This window comes from Aspergillus versicolor (genome assembly GCF_001890125.1).
Source record: "Aspergillus versicolor CBS 583.65 unplaced genomic scaffold ASPVEscaffold_7, whole genome shotgun sequence".
Classification (NCBI taxonomy): Eukaryota; Fungi; Ascomycota; class Eurotiomycetes; order Eurotiales; family Aspergillaceae; genus Aspergillus; species Aspergillus versicolor.
In genome coordinates, this window is record NW_024467530.1 from 1,399,361 (window position 1) to 1,423,986 (window position 24,626).

Here is a 24,626-nt window from a genome sequence, read left to right on the forward strand (position 1 = left end):
ACATCATCAGCTAGTTGCCTCATCCCTCTGGGCCGGCTCTCCTAGGCAAGCGTCTTTCAAGGGTTTTACGACAGCAAGATAACAAGCTTAGCTGCGTAATACGGTTTCGCAGCTTTGCACTCGAGAGTATCAGCCGAAATCTGGCCATGCCTCAGCCACGTCAGAGAAGGAGCAGCTTCCATCGAATGATGACGCGGAGAGGGATACTAAGCATGACAGCTGCTGCGTAGCCCGTACTCTGCGATGCATCTTGTGCTTCCCATTGAACAAATATGGCTCGTCAGTCTTGATCTTGTGTTTCATATGGCAGGTTGGCATTCGAGCGATTGGTCATTAACTCAACATTCTCTGTTTCGCGACCTCATCCGCACGGAAAAGGAACGGCCAAGATGGTGATAGGGTCATCATCAGCATCAGCCGGAGATAGGCCTTCCACTCGAAACTCGGTGTCCGCGTTGAGAGAATGCAGGCGCTCAGGCAGTAGAAATGATTCCAAATGGGTGCAGAACGATACTCTTCAAAAATAAGTCGCGCATACTGCTATAGCCACCAAATGCTAGCAAATATGAAACTGCCTAAGACCGCAGTACTGTCCATATTCCCGGATCCGAGGTATACCTACCAACGGGTGTTAGCTCGGCCAACATGAGACTTGATCTCGAGCATGACTCGGCGAAGGCAGCAAAGGAGACTCAGTTGTCGTCGTTGTGCAACGTTAGCCACAAAAGCTCGAACGGCGCAAGTCGTCCTCTACTATGAACACATCAGCAGGCTCTTGTTGTGATAAGATAATTATTCCTTCCGAGGACGTCCGAGTGCAAAGTGCCTTCACCAAAAAGATACGATGCCGGCGAGGTATATCGAGTAACAAAACTTGATATCTGACTTTAAGTTCAAATATTAAGTTAATTGACCTGCTCTGAAAGAGTACTCGATGGGGATATGGTAGGGGTCAACTGGAAGCAAGTGGACCGTGCACCACGAGGAGAGGAGAGCCCTTGGATGAAAATATCCTATCAAGAAGGGAATGGCGCGAGCTTCTTCCGCATGCTCACTCGTTGCAGTCGTGACCGTGGCTCGCCAGTCACAAACCAAGTTTCCACAACCGACCATGATTCATCAGATATGGAGGCTGGGAGTTCGATCTCGGCGAAGAGCTGACTCGGCAAAGCGCTGAAGACGGCTCCACTTTTCAGATCGATGACATCCTCGTGGAGTCGTGGGCCGTGTGGTCAATGAGGACAAAGAAACTGCGCATTGAGCATCACTGAAAATCAGAGACATCTTGCCCTTGTCTAGGAGCGAAAGGAAAAAGAAATTTTCGACACCGAAGCAAGAATTAAGATTTTCCTGCTTGTTGACCCAAAAAAAAAAAAAAAAGGAAACAAAAACCAAATTTACATAGTTCACAGCAAATAATGAAGCGGTGTGGGGGTCAACTTGGTTCAAGTTGACGTCAGATCGCACGTTCACTAATTACAGTACATAAGATACCGCCGCAGTAAGATACAGTTTCGAAGACCCAAAGTAAACACTCCCACGTTGCTACAGAGAGAAGGCAGCAGGATCCTTGAATGCAGCGGTCAAGCTCCTCCACGTGGTGTCGGGCTGATCGGTTTCATATCAGTTCAAACTTCGGATACATGGGAATGGAATCCCAAGACATATATCACAGCCACTCCAAGTTGGAGAAAGCAATCGATACATCGATACCCTCGTGTCAAGCTTGCCCCGAAATCTTAATCGGCAGCCCCGAACCTGTAAATGAAACGCGCGAAAATAAACAGGGGCGAAAAAACGGCCTTGGGTTGCGAGAAAGCCAAGTTGTCTGTGTAGACTGGATGTAGCCTCCGGTGTAGGTAGGCTATGTTCGAATCCATCATAATCGCTGGGCTCTTCAAAAATGCGCTGGCTTTAGGTTTGTTCGTATTCTCAGACAGCCCCAGTCGCACTCAGCATGGATCATCCAAAAGCGAATTTCAAATCTCGGAATCGCTCGCAAGAATGGCACCCCAAGTTCTCGCGTCAGCGCTCGTGTTGTTCATGTTGTTGACGCGCGACGTCGGTTCTCGGCCCCTGTCCATTCCCCAGGTTCGCCCTCCCCCGTCTCAGAAAGCATTTCACCGCTCCACCCTTCTGGATTATGACTTATAATTCTATGGATGAACGGACAGGGGGTTGAACAATCAAGGTAAGTTTTATTGTCGATATACATCTCTTCGGCATATTCTTTTTGGCTGCCCAATGCTGACAGGCTGCAACTTGGGTCTTCCCCTAATGGGGAATATAACCGAGGCCGGGCTGGGTTTGACTTTACCGCTGTTTGGCTCAATACGGAACACATGTCCGTGGAACAGACCTCCTTGGAGCCTTCAACCCTGGGATATGCTCGCCTTGCATAACAGCGGAAACTCATACTAAGCACGGTTAGATGGTAGATACGCAAAAATCACATCTCGAGTTACACAGCGGGCAAGGAAGAACACTGTTCAAGAGCAGAGAACCAGTCAAAAAATCCGTTCAGCAGAACGAATCATGATTTGCCTAAGCAGGCGAGCCGCCGCAATCACACCAATACTTTGTGGAAGCCTCACCTCCAATGCAGCGGTTGCAGACCGTCACAGTCTCGGAACTGTCGGATTGGCCGCGGATAAGCGTCAGGACCAAAATAAAACAGGGGGTCGCAGAATAAGCAACTACAATTTCTTTCTTTCGCCTCCGGATAAATCTTACAGCCTCGATTCCCTCGCGCGAACAACTGACAGTCTTGATGCTGACTGTATGTTTGTATGTGTCGCATAGCTTTACATCACAATACGGTATTGCAATACAGGCTCCACCAGGGCGTTCCGGCTGGTACAGCGACCGTCCACACATACGCGATCACACCCTGAGCAGTGAGGGACTTCGCGGAGAAACACTATCCTGATCAGACTCTGAGTGTCCCTTCTGGAAATGAAAAACAGCCTCTCGGCAGTATTTGTAGGAGGAGATACTTCATACTACGAGGAATAATTATTTTGTGGTGAATGAATCTACCGCTCCGAGTGGTATCATCGCGATTCACGGTCGGCGCCAAGTGGGGCTGACCCTCCAAAGCGCTGGCCGGTGTTGAGTGAAGTTGATTCACAGGTGCTCCGGTACAAATTCTCCATCGCCCGCCCCTTCTCGTTGCTGCGGCTTTCTCTCTCTGCTCCCTCTCGTTGGTCATCCAGCCTCCAGTCCTTGCGTTCCTCCAGTCATCGACTCTGTCCTCCTGCCCGCACTCTGCCCATTGGCCTTGCTCCTTTTTCTTTTTTTTCCTACTCGCTCGCCGCTGGTCACCCCTTAAGAGCCCTGATATTCCGTCGTCCAACCGCATCATTGCTTGCCTTCCCACCCCATCTGCTGTCCCTCTTCGTGATTGATCACTTGTTGGCGACCTGACCATCTTCCACGGTTTGCGGTCGAATCACCATCTTCAGGTACGTCCCAAGACACCCATCGTGCTCCCCCCTTACTCAAACCACCGTGCTCTTGTGTATTTTTGTTCTTGTGCTCCAATATCGCACACCTTAATTTGTCCGTGCCCAATCCCGTTGCATGCTGTCTCCCTCGAGGCCTTTCCCAGCAAATCCCATCACTTTCCACCATTTATCCTGTGTCTGCATTCCCCAGGTGCTCGGCTGCATTCTCTCGTTGGTTTCCAAACCATCGGTTGTTTTCCTTCCACAAATCATATCACTTTGGCAGTTTGGCTTCATCCCTGAACCTTCCATCCTCCACATTACCGCCGACTGTCTTGTTACTCGCGCCGTGCCGTTGCCCGCCTTTGTCGGGGACCCAACCCGGCGAGACTGACATCAGCGGCAGCCCACCGTCGCGCAACGAGCAGTGCTTTGGTTGGCACAATTCGCGCCGTCAGTCGAATTGGCTCCTGCGACCAGAAGAAGTGTACGCTTTTGCCGCGTTGTTTGACCCTTTCCCATCATTTTCAATCCCTTCTACCCATTGCATGAAATAATCGCACGTCAAAAAGTCGCTCGCCCACCACGGCTGAGGGTCAGTGCTTACTACGTACTTGGCTTCCACCGCGGCCCGGGAAGACCGCGACTGCGACTGTGATCCCAACCATCTTCCCCCCTTCCCACTCAGACAGCATTACAATCTGAGAACCCCGGTCTGCATCTTCTTTGGAATATTTCAGAGAAAATCCACCTTTTTTTTTCGCTTTAGTTTTTATTGGCACATCCTCTTGTCATCGTGCATGTGGAAACTTGAGTTTGTCTCGCTGCACTCTGTTATGTTTTCTGTCGCGTCCCGCTTTGCGACCCAATCACCACGCGTCAACCTTCATAGTCCTCGAGCTGCTTCTGATATATCTCTTCAACTAGGCGCTGAATAGCTCTGAACTGGCGCGATCACTATTCTGTGCATCTGCGCGCAACCTGGAAGATTGACAAAATTACCCTGGTTGGGTGGTGCGTCGAATTGTGACGAGGTATGTCATCGGCTGCATCATGATTCCCGCTTGCCAACGCATACATTCCCTCAGCCCTGGAGAAACTAAACCGCGACAACCTTGGTCTCTCCCATTCCCCGCCACCCTTTCCCATTCTCCTCATCATGACAGCGCACAAATAAAGTGCCAAAAGTAAAACTTTATGTAGACAAGGCCGCTGACGATCCTTTACAGGTGCACTCATTGGCCAAGCCCTTTGAAGGCGGACTCTGACATCAACCTTCGCGAAGTCTGTGGTTTACCTGCGGGCTGCATCGGGATCAACACAGCGCCTCTGCGGACACGCTGTTTGCACCGCCTCAGATCTTTGTTTCCTGCCGTGTCTCCGCCTCGTACGGACGTCGCCTGGCAGCCTAACGGATTCAAAATCTGGACGAGGTAGCCTGCCACCTGTCGTCTCAGATAAAACCGTGTAGCTCCCAAATCCCCCGCTCTTTGCCTGTTCATTTGTGGCGGCAATAAGCAGCAGTGCGTTTCTATCAAGCGATCGCGCTTTGTCTGACAACACATCGAGTACGAGCCCAGACGAGGGCATCCTGGCTAGCTGCATCCGAGCCCAACCACGTTACACTTGGAGCTGGATGTAAAAAAAAAAAGGCGGACCCCTTGAAGGATCAAGTTAGAAGTGGTGCTGTGAAACAAGCATCTCCTCAAGCTAATCTCATTGACGCTGAGAGTTGAAAAGCTGAGGACGGACAAAAAGGAACCAAAGGTAAGCGCCCAAGTCAAGCGCCCTCCGTTCCCATTTAACCCCACCAACTGATCCAGTGACCTCTCGGTGCTGCGCTCCAAATCCACTAGTTGACCAAAGTCTGCAGTCTTTGCACATTTGATCTACAAATCATAAGTTACAAGCAGCGCCTGCTCTGGAACTGCCCCTCAGCTTGACCGATAATCTCAAGTGTACCGATTTCATATCCTATCATACCGCTTTAACTCTTTTGCCTCTCTCTCCGACTGGAACATCTATCGACCAATCATCTACCTTCACCGCAACTACTTCTCCTGGTTGGCGGGTTCCTGACATCAACAGAAGATCGCTGATCATAGCAAGCAAGGAACGTGACAAGCGCGTTCCTCCCCCCGCAACTTCACAATGGAATACTCTCCCCAATATCAACAACAACATGGCCAACATCCTGGCCACCCATCTTCTCATATGGCCGGTCCCTATCAGCCAACACCCCAAAACCCGGGTTCTGTGGGGTCGATGACTTCTCCAACCAATCCTCAAGCTCACATGCAGCAAGCGCATCCTACACACCAGGCATCGCCTGTTGTACCGTCACAATCGCATTACCAACAGGCACAAAATGCACCGGGCCCGATGCATCAACAAATGAATTTTCCCCAATCATACGGCGTCACAGCGGCCATGCAACCGCAGCCGTACGGCATATCCCCAACCCAGGCTGCTGCTATGGCCACCGCAGCCGCGTCGGGACAGTTCTATCCCGTGCATGGCGATTCGATGGCTGGTCAGATGCAACAGGGCCCGCGCGGCTCACCACGCATGGCGGGGGTACCGGTGAAAACTGACAGGAATCCCCGATCCCCTCCTCAAATGCCTGGGCAGATACCACCGATGGGCACGCAGGTGCCGCTGCCTCCCGCCGCCCAGATGCAGCAACGTCGCATGAGCCATGTGGGTAGCCCACACGTGCAGAATGCGCAGCCAGTTCTCAATCATGTCGGTCGACCTTCTGTACCTCCTCCAATGCCTCCTCCCCAACACCCCGTTCAACAGACCCAAGCATCACCCGACATGGTCCCCAGTGGTGCGGAAGAGTCTCCGTTGTACGTGAACGCAAAGCAATTCCATCGTATTTTGAAGCGGAGAGTTGCCCGGCAGAAATTAGAAGAGCAGCTACGACTTACCTCTAAAGGTCGCAAGCCGTATCTCCATGAGTCACGCCACAATCATGCGATGCGCCGCCCCCGCGGCCCGGGTGGTCGATTCCTTACTGCAGATGAAGTCGCGGCCATGGAGAAGAAGGGTGTCGGTTTAGGCCAGGAGAACGCAGATCCGAATATGTCAAAATCGCTGAGTGACAGCTCGCCTTCGTCTCAGAAACGCAAGGCAAGTGATGGGAATAACGATAATTCTAACTCAGCTAAGAAAGCAAAGACCGGTGCGCGAAAGGCCAGTACCAATGCTGATGAAAGCGAGCCCGAATCCGGCGCGCCCTCAGATGAGGATGGTTGAACAATGTGATCCGGATTGTTGATTAATACCCATGGAGGAAGTTTGTATTTCTCTTCGTTTCTCCTATGTCTGTTTATATTGTCATGCTGGTATGAGGTCCGATATCACTTTCTCCATGATTTTCAGCTTTTCAGGATTGCATGTATGATGTGCTTATGTTTTCGTTTGTCTTTATTTTCTCTTCTTAGCGTGGTGGATGAGCTTGATTTCCTGGATGGGTGACATAGCCGATACCCCTATCAGTTCTCTGTACCGAACCCCAATTGACCGGGCTCGGGATTGAAATACAGATATTCCACTGATATTATGTTCTGTTTCTATTCCCCACAGGCGTCCTTAGATGCTAACACCGCGTCGTATATCTTTCCTAACCATCCACCACCCCCTGTTTGACTTCCCCCCCTTTCCCATAAGTTGTGTTTCGGCGGCTTTATTGGAGCATAGAGGGATTGATTCCCTTATGGGTACATGTCTTTTGGTCTTGGGAGTTCTTGTTTTTGGTTTGCGGAAGTGTGAGCTTGTGCTCCAGTACACAGCGCTCTACAGTGATGCGACCTGGAGTGTTCCATGAGCTTTCCCGCCTCAACCGTTGCTTGCCAGCGCTTTCGATCCCATTTGGATCTATGCTTTGGCTCTTCCGTGCTAATCTTGAGTTTCGGTGATTGCCAGTGGTTTTGGTTCTCTCGTCTTACCATTCTCGAACGACAATCTCACCCTCGTGCTTGGGTGGTGGCGGGTAGTTGGTGGCAGAAAAGCCTCGCGGCTATGGTGAAATTGATACTGTTTAATTCTGGCGTCCTTCGTTTGGAATGTTTTCTGTGCTGCTATGATTCCCAAATGATTCCCCCTTCACCTCATCATTGTGTACAAATATTGTTATGAAATATGCGTTCTGCTATACCTATTCTACGTGCAATAAGCAGCAGTCCAGTAGTTTTATTGTGTAGGTGGAGTGAAATCAGGCTTCGTTGATTATATCAAATCAATTTAATCGTTTGGCGGCATAAATATATGTTGATCGAAGCGCATGGTGTGTAGTAGGATCATTCGTACGGAGGGTTGCGTAGCATGGTTGGTTATAGATTTAACATCAAACAGGAATACAAGAAAGTCCACATTATTATTATACTTATAATTATCCACTGTGAAACTCAACATCCTCTCTTGCAGTGATTCAAAGACCTATTTGACTGCAACTCATGTGACACCATTAAGCTCTCTCCAAATGATTACATAATTGACTGGGGTCGGTTTGTGCTATTTCCGTATCAAGACTAGTGCTTCCTTCAGCTCCGGCCTCCCGTCTGGAACTTGCAAGTGATTCTCTGGCCTTGCTCTTTGAGACCTCTCCCTCTTCCAATCTTATCATTCCATCTGACCTCGTCGGACTGGACATTTCTAGAGGTTGATTCGATACCGTTGTCCTCTATTTTAAGGCTTCTTGTAGGTTGCCTGCCTTTGCTCATATCCTCTCATTGCGTTCACTCTTATCACCATCTACCCGCTCTTGTTTCTTCCCTTCCCTGCCAGATATTCGTGCTCTCTGCCAACGAAGTCCCCAAGCCTTTATCTATCTTGATTCCTCTACTTTTCAATCATCTTCACTAGCTGTTCTTCCTCTTATCCGCCTCTCTTTCTGCGCCTCCTTGGTGTTGTCTGTGCATCATTGCACCACCCCTGGCAATTGCGACATCCGAACTCTTGTCATTTTGTCCTCATATAATTGCTCTCCTTCTGGCTACTCAAAAGCCCTCTGCCTTTTTATCACCTCATTTCTTCTTTGTGGCCCCCGCAATGGGCAACTTCCCAAGATATTTTTCTGCCGCTCTGCGGTCATCGCTCTTCCTTTCACTCACCCATTCCCTGCACCCGTCAGCGCTCAGATGAACACAGTCTATCAAACGATTCTCTTCAGGACATCCTCTAATTTTGATGGTATCAGGTTCTAGCTTATAACCATCCTTTTGTTTTCTCTCACCGAAAGCACAACACTCCCTACGCTCCGTCTCTTGCTTCTTTCGAGCTCCTTATCGCCGACCTTCGGATAACACTTCGGACCTGCGGCCTTGCTCGTGCAGATATTTGCGATTGACGCCTGACATTGGTGACCTGCTCTTGCCGTCGATGGATTCGTATGATAGCTACGGTTCCCCTGGCAGGGGCCGTGAAACAAGCGATCCTTATGGGTCCAGGGCGTCAATGGATTCGTATAGGCGCAGATCTCCTGGTGAGTTGCTGTCCCCATATTGTCTCCCAAATAGCCTTGACTAACTTATTTGATATAGCATCTCAGGATCGGCGGCGTGGACGGGGCCGATCGCGTTCTCCTGTAATGATTGATCGGTATGAGCCTTCCGATCGCAGGCCATCTAGGGACGATTACTACTCCGCGTCGCGCGAACATACTGCTCGAGAACGTGAAGATCGCCGTCGCCCTCCTTCGCCGATTCCAGCGAATATCGACCGTTATGTACCTGGTCAAGACGGGGGAAAGCGGGCAATCCCGCCTAACCCGTTACCAAACCCTCTAACCCTTGATTTCCAAGTCGGATTCAATTGGTTTGCGGAATGGTGGCGGGCTGAGCAGTCTATAAAGGAGGAAAAGGAACGCTTAAAGCACGGCGGGCGCCGGCCATCTGACCGTGTGAAGGGAGAACGCGAGGCGCGCGAAGACCGGGATAGAGAACGGGCTCAGATCCAGGCGGCCTACGATACCTATAAGGTGGATCTCCAGGTCAAGATGGCGAGGACGTTCGTTCAACAACACAAGAATGAGGAATGGTTTAGAGAGCGATACGTTCCTGAAGTACGGGATCCTCTTCGCCGGATGCTCATGGACTTCCGGGTAGACGCCTATCAGCAGTGGGAGCGTGATCTTGAAGGTGGCCTCTTTGATGAATTCACGCTTGAGGGCATCTACAAAAGCGAAAGTGACGGTGCCGGTGGTGTGATTGAGAAGGAGGAAGGGGAGACGACAGCTGTGGGGGAGACCCTCGGTGTGTTGGATTTGCTTCCAGCGAGGGGTGGAGATCTGCGTGACGAAGCCTTGTCCCAACCAGCATTGCTTATCAAAACGTTGGCACCGAATGTAAGCCGTCATAAAATCGAGGAGTTTTGCAAGGAACATCTCGGTGAACGTGACGGTGGATTCAAATGGCTCAGTCTAAGCGATCCGAATCCCTCGAAGAAGTATCATCGGATGGGATGGATCATGCTCCACCCGGCTGGTGATGGTACGGTTGTGGAGAGGGGAGACGGAAGAGAAGAAGAGGGCGAAGAGATGGACCAAGATAACGTCGCCAACGGGACGGGGACTGTCAGCGTTGCCGAAAAGGCTCTCGAGGCGACCAATGACAAGACGATACATGACCCCATTCATGGGGACTTTGTCTGCCATGTCGGTGTCCATGCTCCACCATCTCAGCTTAGAAAGAAGGCGCTGTGGGATCTGTTCTCTTCACCTGACCGGGTTGAGCGTGACCTGGAATTGGCTAGGCGACTAGTTTCGAAACTTGACTCTGAAATGGGTCGCGGCGTCGATGGTTATGCTAAGGTTGAAGATCGGGTTGAAGAACTGCGTGGAAAAGGTTGGCTTCAAACACCCGTTACTGGGCCTGTCAGTGTTAAGAAAAGAAAACCCGATTTTGATACCGACGATATTGACGAAGGTGAGGCGGAGGAGGGGGAGGAGCAAGAAGAATGGGCAGATGACGAAGTCGATGACGAGGAACTTTTGGCGAAGAAAAAGAAATTGGACCTTATGGTGGAATATCTCCGCAGGGTTTATAACTTTTGCTTCTTCTGCGTTTTTGAGTGCGACTCCATTCATGAGCTCACGCGGAAATGCCCCGGTGGGCACCTTCGCCGTCCGCGAACTGGCCTTACGACACAGTCAAAAGCTGTCGCTAGAGCCAGCGCTCTCGGTCAACCATTCCCCGTTAAGAAGAAAGATCCTAGCGAAGAGGGGGAGGAGCAAGCTCCGCCCCCAAGTGAGAAAGAGAAACGCTCTCAGAGATTCAGCTCAAAGTCGGAACAGCAACTCCAGCGCGCATTCAACTGGGTCAAGACGTTCGAGGACAAGCTCCTTCAAATTCTTGAACCGGAGAATGTGGACATCATCAAGCTTGGTGGGAAGTCTGTTGACGAAGCGTTGGAGGAGGAATTGTCCAAGCACGTCAAACAGGAGGATGAGTCTAAATACCGGTGCAAGGTACCTGACTGCTCCAAGCTGTTCAAGGCAGATCACTTTTGGCGTAAGCATATTGAGAAGAGACATGCGGATTGGTATGAACATATCAAAAGTGATGTAAGTTGATAATGTCCCCAGTCCAGCCAATACGCCCAAAAACTAATATCACCCTGACAGCTCATCTTGGTGAACGCTTATGTTCTTGACCCTGCTCGTATTGCGCCCTCGCGATCTGATGCCAATAGCAACGGCCACTTCCCGCTCAATTCGGGCCAAAACCAGACTGGTACACCTCGCGGGTTCAGCCTGGCGGCGATGCCCCCTTACCTCGCTAATGGACCAAACGTTCCACCTGGCTTCCAAGGAGTACCGGGAGGCCTGCCCGGATTCATGGGACTCAGCAATCAGTCTTGGGCTGCAAATACCATGGCTGGCGGTGACCACCCTGGCCTACACCAACCCGGCGTTATGCGTCGTGGTGGAGGTCGCTTCAACAACCGGTCCGGGCCTTATGATCGACGTGGGAACCGGCATGGACCCCAGGGCGTGGGCCGCATGAGCCCAGGGCGTGGTATGCTACCTTCTGGCCGTTTACCACCAGCCGCAGGCGCTCCCTACATCCCTCCTGGTCATCCTGCTGCTGCCGCTTTTGCTGGAGCCGGAGGTTTCCCTGACGCAGCCCAACAGGCAATGGGCCCGCGCGAGGCCGTTCAAGGCCGTAGTCTGAAGAGCTACGAGGATCTTGACGCAGTCGGTGGCGCTGGAAGCGGCGAGTTGAACTACTAAGAAATTGCACATCCGGGCTAAATAACCTTAAGCTCTTCCCCTCCTACTTTCCAATCGGCGTCAACATGGGAACTGATCTATTGTCCTCCATTAAGCACAGCACTTTTTGCATCTCGGGATCGGCATCCAACTTTTCCTACTTTTTTGTTTCCCTTCTTCTACTGTTTGTACTTTTCACCTCCGTTCAGTCAAGGCTTGCTGGCGGCTTTTCTCTCGGCGCGTAAAAGAGGATTACCCTTCGCTTTTTCTTCGTTGATCCTCACTTGCTGTCTCTTGAAAACCATTTCACACATGATCACATTTTCCCTCCATTTGCCAAGCAGATTTGTTGTAACCATATCCTCGCACATGGGTTTTCCATCTTTTTCTGCCCTGGACTCCAAAAATGCGGTCGTTTGTTTGACCTGCGATTTGAATGTACCATAGTCTTCTGTTTTCTTTTTTTAATCATACTAGCACGTACAGTATCTTGCAAAATCAGGCTAATCGAGGTTTTATACAATTGACCAGTGCCTAAATATTAAAGGTATGCTGATATGAGTAAAAATAGGGGGAAACTTCGTATCCATAAATCTTATTGGTATGTATATATATTATTTTCAAGTTAAAAAGTGACGTATGCAACGCACTTACGGCATCTGGATAACAACTTTACCGCGGGAATCGTACCACTGAGCACCCAATTTGCGGACTTGCCGTTCACTGGCGAGGAAGAGTAGGAGGTATATATGACGAGCAATTTCGCCCCAAGTGAAGACCTTTAGGGACACTAATTGCCGGGCTTTGACGGAGCCTGTAGAATTGGAGTGCCCTTCTGCTTCTTTTGATGGAAAGGTACTATCGTTCTCCTCATCTTCGGCCTCAAGAATACACCATACGCCCCACCCAGCTCGGCCTTCCTTTATGAAATCTGAAAGGAAGGCCCAAAATCTGGAGAAAATAAACATGTCCCAGGGCGTGGGTGCGGATGTGTTTACTGCTGGAGCTTTGGTGTTATCCTGACCTGAAGGAATGAGGTTCAGGCGGAGATACCAGTATCCCCGTTCGAGGTTATCGAGGTCCCTGGTTTGCTCTGCAGGACTGTATGTTCGAGGAGATTTGAGGCGTGTGGTCAACATCTCGAGTGTTGGTGTGATGTGAGTAGTGAAAGGAGATGCAGATATTGGGGGAGGGGGTGGTTTTATTTCTAAGGGAAGGGAGAGGAGTATTGTGGGGCACTTTGACTGTGCTATAGTGTTTGTTGGCTGTGGCTGTTTTCCCGCATTGACCGTGTTTGGGGAGGCAATAAGGCTGGTATGTGCAGTTATGGTGTTGCGATGCCCTACGTTTCCAGCTTGCCTTTCATCATGTTGGAGATGCCCGAGGGCCTGTGGATGGGAATCCACCCGACGCCGCTTGAAAGGGAGATGCTTGGAAGGGAGATATGAAGAGCTTTGAGGTGGCTCTGGCTCTGGCTCTGGATAGAGCGTTAGGCATTCTGTGTCGACAGCTGGTTGAGGCTGGGAGTCGGGGATGACACTAAGAGGGGTCTCAAGCGAGTCCTTCTGAGCGCCAAGTTGTGTCGGGACTCGGTGTGAAGGGGGCGGTGAACTAATAGTCTCTACTGCCCCCAGAAACGATGATGTGCCTGGATGGGAGGAAGAAGGATAGGAATCTGTTTCGCCTGGGCGAAGCGTGATGGTCTCACGTGAGTGAGTTTGGAAGTTCAGGATGGCATCGACTTGAGCACGATAGCGAGCATCATCAACGGCGCCGCTGGGCGCGGAGATGTGGACGAGGATTTCTGATTTGTCCATGCGCGAACCCTGTTCATCCTAGCGGGTAATCATTATATAGCGTATGGGCCATGGTGTGCTTTGTGGATGGTTTGTAGAAAAGGACGTGGTCGAGGCGAGAAAGAAAAGCGGGAGATTAACCTCTGGACGAGGGGCGTGACTTCCCAATCAGGAGCGCCGAGAGCCTGAGGCCGGTGATCACCGGCAATAGTTCTCTGTAGTCCAAAACTTGTCAAGGTCTCACCCAAAACATGATTAATTCACACACTCCAGGGCTCGGCTCGCAGCCGTCGAGGCCGGGAACAAATTACTAACGATCCCATCCTGAGGGTCTGAGCTCATGTTCATCCCGCGTGTTTGGCTCGGCCCATCCCGTCGCAAGGTTCATACCTCTCTTGGCTCATTTACCTTAGATTGTGCGGTATGCGTGCTTATTTGGTCCGGGGATGTTCGCTCGAGATCTGCTTTCTTAGTGATTTGGAATTTATTTCCATGCAGCTGCGATGATCATCCGCGCAGGTTTCGACCTCCAAGCCTCGGTCTCATGCCATGATCTTCTGGCTTGGTTGGCGCTTTGTTTATCCAGGAACGTGGAGAGATTGGTTGGTTCGAGGGGCGTCTCCCACACATCTGGGCACTGATCAGCATTATTCACGACGAAGCGTGCACCCTGGATTACACCAATCGGAAGGGAAGGCAGGGTGAATCTGAAATGTTCTACTCTGATGCAGACCTATGTTGACAATTTGACGGGGATTGCCAAATGCCAAATACAAAGTGTAACTGCTCCACCTGCTCTACTGAGTTAGTGAGTCTCCATTTGGCAATTCGTCCCTTGAACCTCCCAATCTCAGTAATGACTGACAGGTGCTAGCCTCAAGTTGGTTATCACTCCCCGATAGCATCCCGTTCGTGAGACTAGTGCTGGTACACCCAAAATATGTTATCTACTCGTTGATGGGGATGGCACATTGTCTTTGCATTAAACTAAGGACGACGGTGGCTTACGAGGACAGAAGGAATTCCTCTGTGGCTGCGAGGCGATTGAAAGCATCCAGTGCTGCACCCTTGACCGTTGGAAATCGCAGGGATGAATGACACTCCGGGTACAGACGCCTCGTTTATATCTAGCGTGGAATCCGAAGCCAGGGTATCCTGGCTTGTGGAAACGACGGCGGCGACCTGGTGGGCTCCAGAGATGGGAGATCTCCGAAATCACGGAACTAGACAGTACAAATTCCAAATGCGGCCCCTCCCCCCTTGGTTGTGAATATGGTGCCAGAATGCCGCTTGGAATTCGAACATATTGGGTTACACAAGGTTCCGCCGCCGCAGTCACTGAGATCTGAGATGTCGAAACTTGGATCATCAACATATCCATCCTCTGGTCAGTGGCGCCGTTTACGCCGTTCCCGAGAACGGGAGGTCCTCTGGTGGAGACTGGAACCCATAGCCGCGAGGCGCCGTCATCGACTCCCCAAATGGTCAAGAAGACACAGGATAGCCTACGGGGCCTTTCTCTGTTGCAGGCCAATGAATGGCCCACTGCTTGGTGAGTTGGGTTCCCTCCCAGTCCTGGGGAGAACAGGGGTTGGTTTTGTGTAATTGAGGCAGACAACCTCTCTGGACTTCTGGAGCCAGTCAAGAGAATTAGAGTTTGTGGTCCTTTTGCCGTCCTAGACTTGAAATCCAACAGAATGTCGTAACTCGTGAGGTATGATTGCTCGTTTTCGAGAATAATGCATGACCAGTCTCCTGTCACCCTCCACACAGGTGTCTTGAGTTCTTTCCCTCTTCATCATAACATCAACGGGAATTGACACTTGAACGCAGGCTCAGGAAATGTCTCAGTTTCGGAGCTCCTTGCTACTCCGTCCCTATTTCGTTTCCCTCCATTTTTCTTGTTGATCCTGGGCCGAGACGAAATCGCTATTCTCCACGGGGTGATCTGGACCCAGAGGTCAAAAGCACATACTAGTACCGTATTCCCATCAGATCGTCGGGCGCCTGGGTGTTCTTCACTTTTCCTTCGCACACTTTGCCCTGAACTTGCTTTGTGCTAGAGATAACTTAGGCATAACTTTTGCCTTCTCTATATTTTACCTGAGTTTATTTTATTTTCTTTTTTTTCTTCTCGCTAGTCCATCCTCTCGGGCTACTGACTAGTGGACGGGAAGAGGGATCCAGCCTGCCCAAATCGTTGCTAGCGAAGCCATCTCATCGAAATTGTATCGACGCCAGCCTACTGGGTCCTCAAGAACGGCCCAGGAACCAATAATCCAGTGCTTTGCTGTGCCTATGGATGGACTTCGGGGTAACTGGGATTCGACAGTTGACCCGCTAGGCTGAGCGTTCGATCATTATAACGCGGCTTGTCTTCCTGGTTCCAGGCGGATCTTGGCTCTTAACATCGACGATTACCTTTGCCTTTGCCTTCCCCTCGACTTTGGACACCCGATCAGCCATTTTCCAAGCCCCTCCCCTCGCTGTGAGATTTGACACTCCCTTGTAGGCTATTATCTGGGACGGTCGCACATCTACGCCGGTTGCGGCTTTTCTTTTTCGTTACTGTGGTTCGTGGAGGGAAAAGGACCGTGTCCTGGCTTAGCGGGTGCGTATCTCAATAATCAATCCCTGACGCTTGGACAAAGGAACCCACATGTTTCAGGAGCTTTTTATTTTGAGGCTGACAATGCTTTTGATCTGTAGAGTGTCGCATCTATCGAGTATTAATTTATTGAATATCGCGCCAGTCGCCGGGTTGTTGTTTTCGCCTGCACCTCCATCTCTTGTCGCAGACTCGCCGGTCGCATTCCACCTTTTCTTTCTTCTCCGTTACCTACAACACCGCAATCATGACCTCAGTTAGCAGTGGTCCCATACCGTTGGACTTGGAAGCAATGGATGCAATGAATCGGCAAAGTTTAGGGCATAGTGCTTCACCTGGTAAGCCGGAACGCCACTTGTTGAGCCACCTTGAGGAATGAAGCATACCACGGGAATGCAAGGGTAGACGGGACATCCATCTCTTGATGGATGCCTTACCGGCGATGGTTGCTCCAGGGCTTTTTGTCGCTTGATGGAACCTGGTGGATGATGCCGTATCCCTTGCATGACTGGATTTCGCTTTTCTTTAACTTCCCGTGGCCGTCCATGATCGATGTCAAATTGCTAACTTCATACTGTGACAGCTCAAGAGTCACCTAATATGAGGGGCTCTATAAGCACGGACTTTTTTAAGTTCTTTAGTGGTGGTGGTGGTGGAAATCAGAATAAAAAGACCACTCGAGGTTTGTTCCGCCTTTCTTCGAAGTATGTATTATGTGCTAACTCGACTTAGATGGGCAACCCGCCAAACGAAGAGGACCAAAACCCGATAGCAAGCCGGCTCTTACGAGACGGCAAGAGTTGAACCGTCAGGCGCAGAGGTATGATCTTTATCGTATTGGCTCAGATCAATGCTCATAAATGACCACCAGAACACATCGTGAACGGAAAGAACAATATATCAGAGCTTTAGAGAGTGAAGTTGCGCGATTACGAGAAGCATATACCCAAGAGATTTCGGCTGCCAATCTTGCTGTTCATCAACACCGTGAAATGATCAATTCTGTATCTGAGGAAAATAACATGTTAAAAGAAATCCTTGCGACACACAACATCAGCTTCGAGGCTGAATTGGAACGCCGCAAGGCTGAGCGCCCAATGCCAGGGTTTCAGTCCAGCCCCGTTGCACCCGGAAGCGTTGGATCTCAGACAGGCATGGCTTCGATGACTACCCATACCTACAGTACACCACCAACGACAGTGTCTTCAGGGATGAGCCCGAAAGCAAACGGGGTGGAAAAGATCGATTTTTCGTCCGCACCAGATGCTGGATCAAATAGCCAGGCAGTCGCCGCAATACCCTGCGATGCGCTCGCGGCCATCGACCGACGCCCGGCTGGTGGTGGTGGGGGAGTTTTTGAAGACAACCCCCAACTTCAAGTTGACTTTATCTTGGCGTATGTTTTTTCTATTCAAATATTTTCGTTTAAACATGATCGGTGCTGATTTTGAACTAGGCTGGAATCGCCGTGTCGAGAGCATACGGATTACCTTTGCCGACGGTCTATTACTGAAGCCGAAGACGAAGACATGCCGTTCTCTGGACACGCGCTGATGGCCACGTGCCCGCCACCGAGCTACATTGCCAACACGACGAACGAACAAGTATACCCACACAAGACCTATGACCTACCACATGCCAACCTGTCAACCCTCCTTAATCTCAGTCGACAGCTAGTAACGGAAGGGCAAGTTACACCGATTATGGCACTTCAGGCTTTAAAGAGCCACGATATGTATACCAGATTGACGCGGGATGATGTGAAGTTGATTATGGACACGCTCGAAAACAAGGTGCGCTGTTACGGATTCGGAGCGGTGGTCGAGGACTTCGAGCTCATGGACTGCTTTAGCAACGTCCTTGGGTCCAAGTTTGAGGGCGCCTTCTCACAGCCTATCGACGAGATGTATTCATGATTGTTTCATTCAACCTTCTAACTTGACTTTATCTTTGCCACTAATATTCGAAGAAAGTTGTATATATATATTAAGCTCTGCAAGCGTTGTTCTTCTGTCTTTCGATAGTTACCTATCCCTTTCCAATTTTTATCGTGTTCCCCATGAGGGACTATATATGTATATACCACTTTTAGATGAGAATCGGATCATATTCAGGATATGAAGAACAAGTTTCAAATCAATACCAAGTCGTGATTAATCCCTCTCAACACTAACAGCAATACCGGCGACACCGACACCAACACCAACACCTCCCTCTAACCACCCAAGCACATCCCTCACCCCTTCGCCAGCGCGTATCCTCCCCACAACCTCTCTTACCAGATCCAACGATCCACCCCTTAAAGCCGCATACACAGCCTCCAGCGCCTCTTCTTCCTCCTGATCCCGAATGTACATCCCACTGGATGTACTCGCAGTAGACGTAGCAGACCCGAACCCAGCGGCGCCAGCCCCTGTCTTCGCTAACTGGCTCTGTAGTTTATTTCGAGTCCCTCGAAGCTCTGCAATTAAGTCTGCTTGCGCGATTGCTTCGCGGTCTTCCATTGTCGTGGCATATGTGCATTCTGACTCAGTTTTGCGTGCTATGCATGCGCTGCATGGGGAAGCGCGGTTGCACTGGTTTTTTTTTTTTTTTTGGTTAAATCATATACTAGCATGTGAAAAAGGGGGGGGAAACAAAAAACTAAAAGGAACAACGAGAAGATATAGATAAAGCAAGGGTAAGATGTAATGGTAGATAGTAAGGGGGGAAGAGTTTAAATACCTTAACTTTTCGCATGCGACAGGCAGCACATGAGGTTACGGGGCGGGGTTTTGATGGCTTGTCGCTGCAGTCCCGTTGGCTTCCCCTGTCGGTGTCCGGGGATGGAGTTGAATTGGGGCTTGGGTTTAAGGTTAATGTCGTGAGATTTGAATCTGGGTATACTGGAGCCATTTCCCGCTTTAACTCTGCATGAGTGCTTTACTGTGAGAGATGTGATGAGGGGTAAGGAGAGGTGCGACTTTTTGTCGAGGGGTGAGGTGGGGATAGCCGTTGGGTTTCCAACGGTCCAGATCGAGATCGGGATGCCATGCAGTCTTGGCCTTGGCTGCTAAGCGAGTTACATACGAGTCAGTTACACTAGTTGTTGGACAGAGCACCTGACAAGTCATTGTGATGGATCTTAAATAATATTTACTTGAATCAAAACTAGTTTCAACTTGTCTCGGGCATCATGTTTCATCCTTCGTGATGTCTTGCTCGTAGCCGGGCGAACCGGTAAGATTTCCGCCTCGACGTCGTATTGTATGACCAGCATATCCTTGCCATGACGCATACACCAGATCTTCGCTACCTTCCGAAGCGCAGCCAGTCAAGATCCTGAGGGAATGTGTTTGAGATTTAGTTACCGAGCTTGCCCTCGAGCCATTTCGCAGCATCACCAGTGTTCATGGTGTAGGTAAAGTGCGCGGCAGTAACGACCAACGTGCCATCGCAAACGAGGTCTCCAACAGCACAGTAGATCTTGATCTTATCCTTGGGGAAGTTCTTGATCTGCCCGCCATCCTGCGTCTTGCGGGTGTCGCCGAAGAGCACCACGCCCTTGATCTTGTCTTTGATCTCGTCCGAGAGGTCAGGGATCGCGCCGTGCATGACAGCTGTTCCTTGACTGTAATTTCAATACATCAGTAAACATTCGTGAGAAAGAGACATATATGGAGTATTTGTGGAATGTACCTATATCCGCCAGCCACGATCTGGGTCTCAGGGCACTTGGAAGCAGCCATTTCGAACAGGCTTTGGGCTTCCTTGATGGCCGCACTGGAAGTTCCTTGGGGCAAAGCATTCTCGGCCAACCCAGCAGTGTATTTGGGTCCAACACCCTGGCAAGCTACATCCCCAGATTTCTTGAGGTTATTGCAGACCGCGGGACCAGTTGATATTCCCAGAAGACCCGGCTCGGTGGAGGCACGGGCGAAGATAAAGGTGACAGGCTTGCAGTCGCCGTTGCGAAGGTCGTCACCACTGCTTCCGCCAACTGTCTCTCATCAGTAAGCAACTAAATACAGCGGTGCTTTATTGGATAGATGACATACGCTGGCGCACGTCAAGATCCACGGGGCTGGCCATGGACAAGCCGACAAGGGCAGCGAGAGACAGAAGTTTGAGATGCATAGTGGCTTAAGATCTAAAAAGAATGTTTAGAAGAGAGTGTATGGGTGACAATGAGTGACGATGTCTGAGATGAACCCGAGTCAGGCCTGCTGTGGTCTCCTTTGTTGTTGGGTGTTTACCCCCCTTATATAGCTTGCATTGTATCCTTACCTCGGCGACAAGGCCCAAGAAGTTTGCGGAGCCAAGTATCATTCTCGTGTCTCAATTTTAGCCCGGGACTTCCCCAGTGTCCACGAGGTCCGAGATTGTCTGTAAATATTGGAAATCAAATCCTGAAACAATGGATTTGAGTGCTTCACAGTGCCGAACCTCGGCCAAGAAACTCTTTGATCAATGCCGGGCCCCAAAAAATGGAGTGTGAGGTAATTGTTTTGGTATATTATCTTGGTTCTCTTTAGGCACACTCTTCCTTGCGTGGGGAACGAACGCTGGGAAACGGGAACTGTGTCAAACCTAAACAACCGGCGGGGCTTGGCAAGTCAGTTCTCGGTCGTGGCTTTGGCGTTCAAACACGGCCTTGAATCATTGGATTTCATCCGTTACCGTAGGGCTGCGGATGTCTGACCGCTTGATCGGCCCAGGTAACCCCAAAAATTGGCGATGGTTGTATACTTCCGCCGGATGTGGGTGAGACCGAACCAGGAAGGGCTAGACTGTACCACCGCCGAACTCTCTGATGGTGCGAGGTAAATGCTCAACGGTAGGCCAATATTAAAGAGACAGATCGATTTCCCCGATTCGAGATATCAATTGCCGGAACGAGGCCAAGACCGAGGGATCGGATCCAAGTTCGTACAGCTAACCTGGAACCGGCAGATATCACGATGTTGTTTTAAATTGATTAATAAGATCTCTGGACCCTGGACTTGAAGACTTGAAGGGTCAGGTCACTCTTCGTCTTCTGCTTGTCGGATCTTGTGCGCTAGGCAGAAAAGTTTGCACCTTCTTGAAACACCGGATACCGCGGCAGGATGCGCAGACTCCCAAACTGGCAATATTGACATTCTCAGCCGTCCAATTGTAAGAGATTGCTTCTGTCTCCGGCAATATCTCGGCGATGGTTTCTTTGGAAAGGCAAGGAATTCCGGCCCTATACCCAAAAGATGGTGGAATACCGAACTAGTGGGTTGAAGAATTGGATGTTAGAGCGGCCCCATACGGAGACGAAATCTGGAAGGTCCTCCGTTCTCTAGTTCTTCATGGCGATCACCTGCAGAAACCCCCTCCCGATATACTATCATGTGGCCAGGCAGTTCGTTGTGGATGTTGCAGTTCGAGCCGTAGACCTAATTCATCCTCACCACACTACTCTGAGACGAACCAAGCAGGGTCTGCCAGCAGGATCTGCCACCCGCGCCAGATGGATAGGATTAGCAAAGACGGGGAAAGGCCGAGATGGAGATAATGAATTACGGTAGTATTTGGCTATAGTACACACATAACATGAGTTAGCCGCCTGTTCGTGAGTTTATAGATGACTAGGGAATGTCTCTAAATTTGGAGTCTTTGTGGAGTACCCTGTACCCAAAATACCTTAATTTCATCCAATTGCATTGTCGTAAATTGAGTTTTCAAACAGGTGGTTTTTATTTTGTTGGCCGATGCTCTTATTCGACCATGGCCGCGAGTGTCCGATTACTTGGGGCTTATCCGCTCCATTTGAAGATGAAATCTCTACAGGGAAGCAAACACAGGGCTGCGATGAGCGTAGTTGTGACGTGGTTGTGGAGTTGAACGAGTGAAGAAAGCCGGGAAAGGGGGATGGATAATGGGTCGAGTGGGATTAAAATGCCTACACGTTCCTGAGCGGGTGAAATGCTTGCCAACTGCAGCTGCAATTTACCTGCAGGGGGTGCCAGCTCGGTGGAAAACCTACGCTACAATAGAGTGACAATAAGTGACCCAAAATCTTGTCAGTTAGACTCGTGATCTAGTACTTTTTGGAATATGCACATGAAAAAACATTTAGGAACATGATATCTCATATCTTTCGAGCAACAAAAACACATTCATTACTTCATGCCTCCTCCTCGTCCTCAGCCTTAGCCTCCTGCTGCTCCTCCTCGGCCTCGTCGTCTTCCTCGAATGTAGTGGCAGGAACACTGTACAGGCGGAGAACGGGGCGGTTGGGGTCCTTGACCAAGATGTACTTGTTGATCTTGTCCTCATCATCCCCTGCATCAAGGGCGCGGATTCGGTCGACAATCGTGCGGACAATACCCCATCCATTTCCGAGGTTAAGGTTCATTTGCGCAGCGAATTCACGGGGCTTGTAGCCCGCAACACCCAAGATAACGTGGCCGGCAGCAGAGCGGGGGTTGACACGAGACACGAAACCGAGCTTCATACCGTCGGCCTTGGCAAGGATAGCCTGCGTGGTCCAGCGGGCAAGCTTGCAGCTGTTGTTCTTCATCTCAGTGGCGATGACGGCACCGCGTTGAGAGTAAAGCTTGCTACGCCAGTCGAGGGATCCACCGGAGCCCTGGGCCTTGCTGTCGAACTCGTTGAGAGCCTTGATGATCATTTGCTGGTCTTCACCACCAGTGGGGTTCTTGAGCACGGCGTCAACCTCGGTACGGACGACCAAGTTGAGAGGCTCCTCATCACCCTCCAGGGAAAGGTTAAAGCGGCGGTACTTGTAACCCTTCGAGGCGAGAGGCTCGGTCTCCTCGTCGGCGTTGTAGAAGGGGTTGGGGTTGCTGAATTCAACCTTTGCGGAGTTAGACTCCGTAACGGTCTGAAGGGCAAAGTTGTGGTTGATGAATGTGGCTTCCATGGCGAGAGCGCTGGGAGTGTTGATCGACTCCTGCTTGCCAGAGGATTCGGAGGCCTCCAAGGGAGCATCAGCGGCGTTCTCGTTGACAGTAACCAGGTCCAACGATGCGCCCTCGCGCTTGTCCAAGAAGATCTTGTTGCCCTGGTGGACGATGACAATATCCCACGAGTACACACTGCGGGGAGCGCACATGAGCAAGGAGAGGATGTCGGAGGTAGCGAAGATGGTGGCCTCGTTCTTCTCGGCCAATTCCTGGATGACGGGATCTTGCGAAGTGGTGACGTTGTATGCAGCTCGGTCGAGAGACTGCAGGCGACGCTCGGCGTTCTTCACAGGGGCCTTGTCAAAAGAACGGTCGTAGTAGTAGAGGAAACCGTACTTGTCGATGTCCTCACCATCTGGTGCCTGCAGGTTCAGCTTAGACAGGCGGTTGAAGTCTACCTCCTCCAGCATTGACCAATCTGGGCGAATATTGACCGATGGCTCACGAGTCCTCTGGGGCTTGTCGTAGTCCTTCCATCCGAAGCGGCGACCCCGATTGCCGCGGCCACCACGGTTATCGTAGTAGCGGTCGCCACCTTGGCCACGACCGGCACCAACACGCTGGAAGCCTGCACGGCCTCCCCTCTGTCCAACACCGCCGCGCTGGCCACGGCCACGGAAGACGGTGCCACCACCCCGACCGAAAGTACGCTTTCCGGAAGTGCGAGTGTTGTCAACGACGGAGAAGGACGATTCATCTTCGGCAACCTGGACGGCGAACAGGCTAGAGGAACCGGCACCGTAGACTTGTTGGTCTAAATTGAAACTTGCATTAGAACTGGCTTATGGGCGATGGTGTTCCTGGTTTGTCAGGTTCATACCTCTGTAGTTGCGGTTGTATGCTTGACGACCGCCACGATCACGGTCTTTAGAATCAGCGGTCCAATCAGCCATACGACCTAGCTTATCTCCCTTGGAGAAGGGAGCATATGGGACACCCTCAAGCATGTTGTCTGCTGCGGTAGCAGGACCCCAGGTGTCCTCTGCGGGGAGGGCCGCCACGATGTCTGCGATGGAGATGGGGGCCATGGTGTTCAGATACTTGGGATAACCACAAGAAATGAAACAATCGAAGATGACCTAAACGTCTGAAAAGCTCCTCACGGACCGAGGTAGCCTATAAAATTCTGGAGACGGTGAGCTCGCAGGCGGCGGGATATTGAGATTGTCAGAATGGCAATTTTTTGTGTCGCGAGTGGGTGTGTGGCTGGTGGGCTTGGCACACCGCCTGGCACCGCCACATTGCCGGGTTGTATGGGAGTCGGGGTTCATGTTGAATTATTATCGACAGCTTCCTTGAAACACTGTCGGGAGAAGAAAAACTAGAGAAAATCTCTACTACTCAAATTGTCCACGGTTACGCAGCCTCCATTTTCAATTTTGCTGACTTGGCTCCGGATGTTCCCATCCTAGAAACCTTTCTGGTCAACCTAAATATTCGATTCAACAGTGCTTGAATTCGATGCTCTTGATAACACTCGTTCAATTATGCGACCCAATTTACGTAAATATCTCATATCTATCAGGACTGAAAGAACAAAAACAATTTCTGTGTTGACAGATCTTATCCGCCTTACCAGGTACTCTGGGATGCGGAAGTTAAATCACAGTCGGCCAAGGAACTATT

General features: G+C 50.6%; 7 protein-coding genes across 7 annotated transcripts; 3 read left to right on the plus strand and 4 right to left on the minus strand.

Moving 5' to 3' along the window:
* Positions 1-5,329: 5,329 nt before the first annotated feature.
* On the plus strand, positions 5,330-6,991 carry hapB (transcription activator HAP2). Its single transcript, XM_040816600.1, has 2 exons — positions 5,330-6,581; positions 6,630-6,991. Exons 1-2 carry the CDS (start codon positions 5,598-5,600, stop codon positions 6,705-6,707), a joined length of 1,062 nt encoding a protein of 353 aa, XP_040670171.1. The 5' UTR covers positions 5,330-5,597; the 3' UTR covers positions 6,708-6,991.
* A 1,840-nt stretch (positions 6,992-8,831) lies between these two features.
* On the plus strand, positions 8,832-11,682 carry ASPVEDRAFT_135922 (putative arsenite resistance protein Ars2; the record flags this gene model as incomplete). The annotated part of the gene is made up of 3 exons (XM_040807250.1): positions 8,832-8,934; positions 8,993-11,013; positions 11,074-11,682. The coding sequence occupies 3 exons, from the start codon at positions 8,832-8,834 to the stop codon at positions 11,680-11,682; spliced, it is 2,733 nt and encodes a 910-aa protein (XP_040670172.1).
* Positions 11,683-12,311: 629 nt separating this feature from the next.
* ASPVEDRAFT_54583 (uncharacterized protein) lies at positions 12,312-13,845 on the minus strand (the record flags this gene model as incomplete). The annotated part of the gene is made up of 4 exons (XM_040814950.1): positions 12,312-13,282; positions 13,370-13,496; positions 13,599-13,600; positions 13,773-13,845. The coding sequence occupies 4 exons, from the start codon at positions 13,843-13,845 to the stop codon at positions 12,312-12,314; spliced, it is 1,173 nt and encodes a 390-aa protein (XP_040670173.1).
* A 2,467-nt stretch (positions 13,846-16,312) lies between these two features.
* flbB lies at positions 16,313-17,981 on the plus strand (the record flags this gene model as incomplete). The annotated part of the gene is made up of 5 exons (XM_040814951.1): positions 16,313-16,403; positions 16,649-16,747; positions 16,798-16,885; positions 16,937-17,461; positions 17,522-17,981. 5 exons carry the CDS (start codon positions 16,313-16,315, stop codon positions 17,979-17,981), a joined length of 1,263 nt encoding a protein of 420 aa, XP_040670174.1.
* Positions 17,982-18,218: 237 nt separating this feature from the next.
* On the minus strand, positions 18,219-19,095 carry ASPVEDRAFT_196814 (Zn(II)2Cys6 transcription factor domain-containing protein; the record flags this gene model as incomplete). The annotated part of the gene is made up of 2 exons (XM_040809219.1): positions 18,790-19,095; positions 18,219-18,641 (listed from the first exon to the last, which is right to left on the minus strand). The coding sequence occupies exons 1-2, from the start codon at positions 18,958-18,960 to the stop codon at positions 18,219-18,221; spliced, it is 594 nt and encodes a 197-aa protein (XP_040670175.1). The 5' UTR covers positions 18,961-19,095.
* A 312-nt stretch (positions 19,096-19,407) lies between these two features.
* On the minus strand, positions 19,408-20,181 carry ASPVEDRAFT_135708 (cutinase family protein; the record flags this gene model as incomplete). Its single annotated transcript, XM_040807234.1, has 3 exons — positions 19,408-19,675; positions 19,744-20,044; positions 20,103-20,181. 3 exons carry the CDS (start codon positions 20,179-20,181, stop codon positions 19,408-19,410), a joined length of 648 nt encoding a protein of 215 aa, XP_040670176.1.
* A 1,967-nt stretch (positions 20,182-22,148) lies between these two features.
* On the minus strand, positions 22,149-24,384 carry ASPVEDRAFT_73937 (eukaryotic translation initiation factor 3 subunit D). Its single transcript, XM_040816227.1, has 2 exons — positions 23,821-24,384; positions 22,149-23,754 (listed from the first exon to the last, which is right to left on the minus strand). Exons 1-2 carry the CDS (start codon positions 24,026-24,028, stop codon positions 22,199-22,201), a joined length of 1,764 nt encoding a protein of 587 aa, XP_040670177.1. The 5' UTR covers positions 24,029-24,384; the 3' UTR covers positions 22,149-22,198.
* Positions 24,385-24,626: the final 242 nt, after the last annotated feature.

What these genes read in the sequence shown, in the direction of transcription:
- hapB (XM_040816600.1), top strand. Translation starts at nt 5,598, where the DNA reads ATGGAATACTCTCCCCAATATCAACAACAACATGGCCAACATCCTGGC. An exon ending in CTTCGTCTCAGAAACGCAAG is followed by an intron (nt 6,582 to 6,629) that starts GCAAGTGATGGG and finishes AAGAAAGCAAAG; the next exon opens with ACCGGTGCGCGAAAGGCCAG.
- ASPVEDRAFT_73937 (XM_040816227.1), bottom strand. Translation starts at nt 24,028, where the DNA reads ATGGCCCCCATCTCCATCGCAGACATCGTGGCGGCCCTCCCCGCAGAG. An exon ending in ATACAACCGCAACTACAGAG is followed by an intron (nt 23,755 to 23,820) that starts GTATGAACCTGA and finishes GTTTCAATTTAG; the next exon opens with ACCAACAAGTCTACGGTGCC.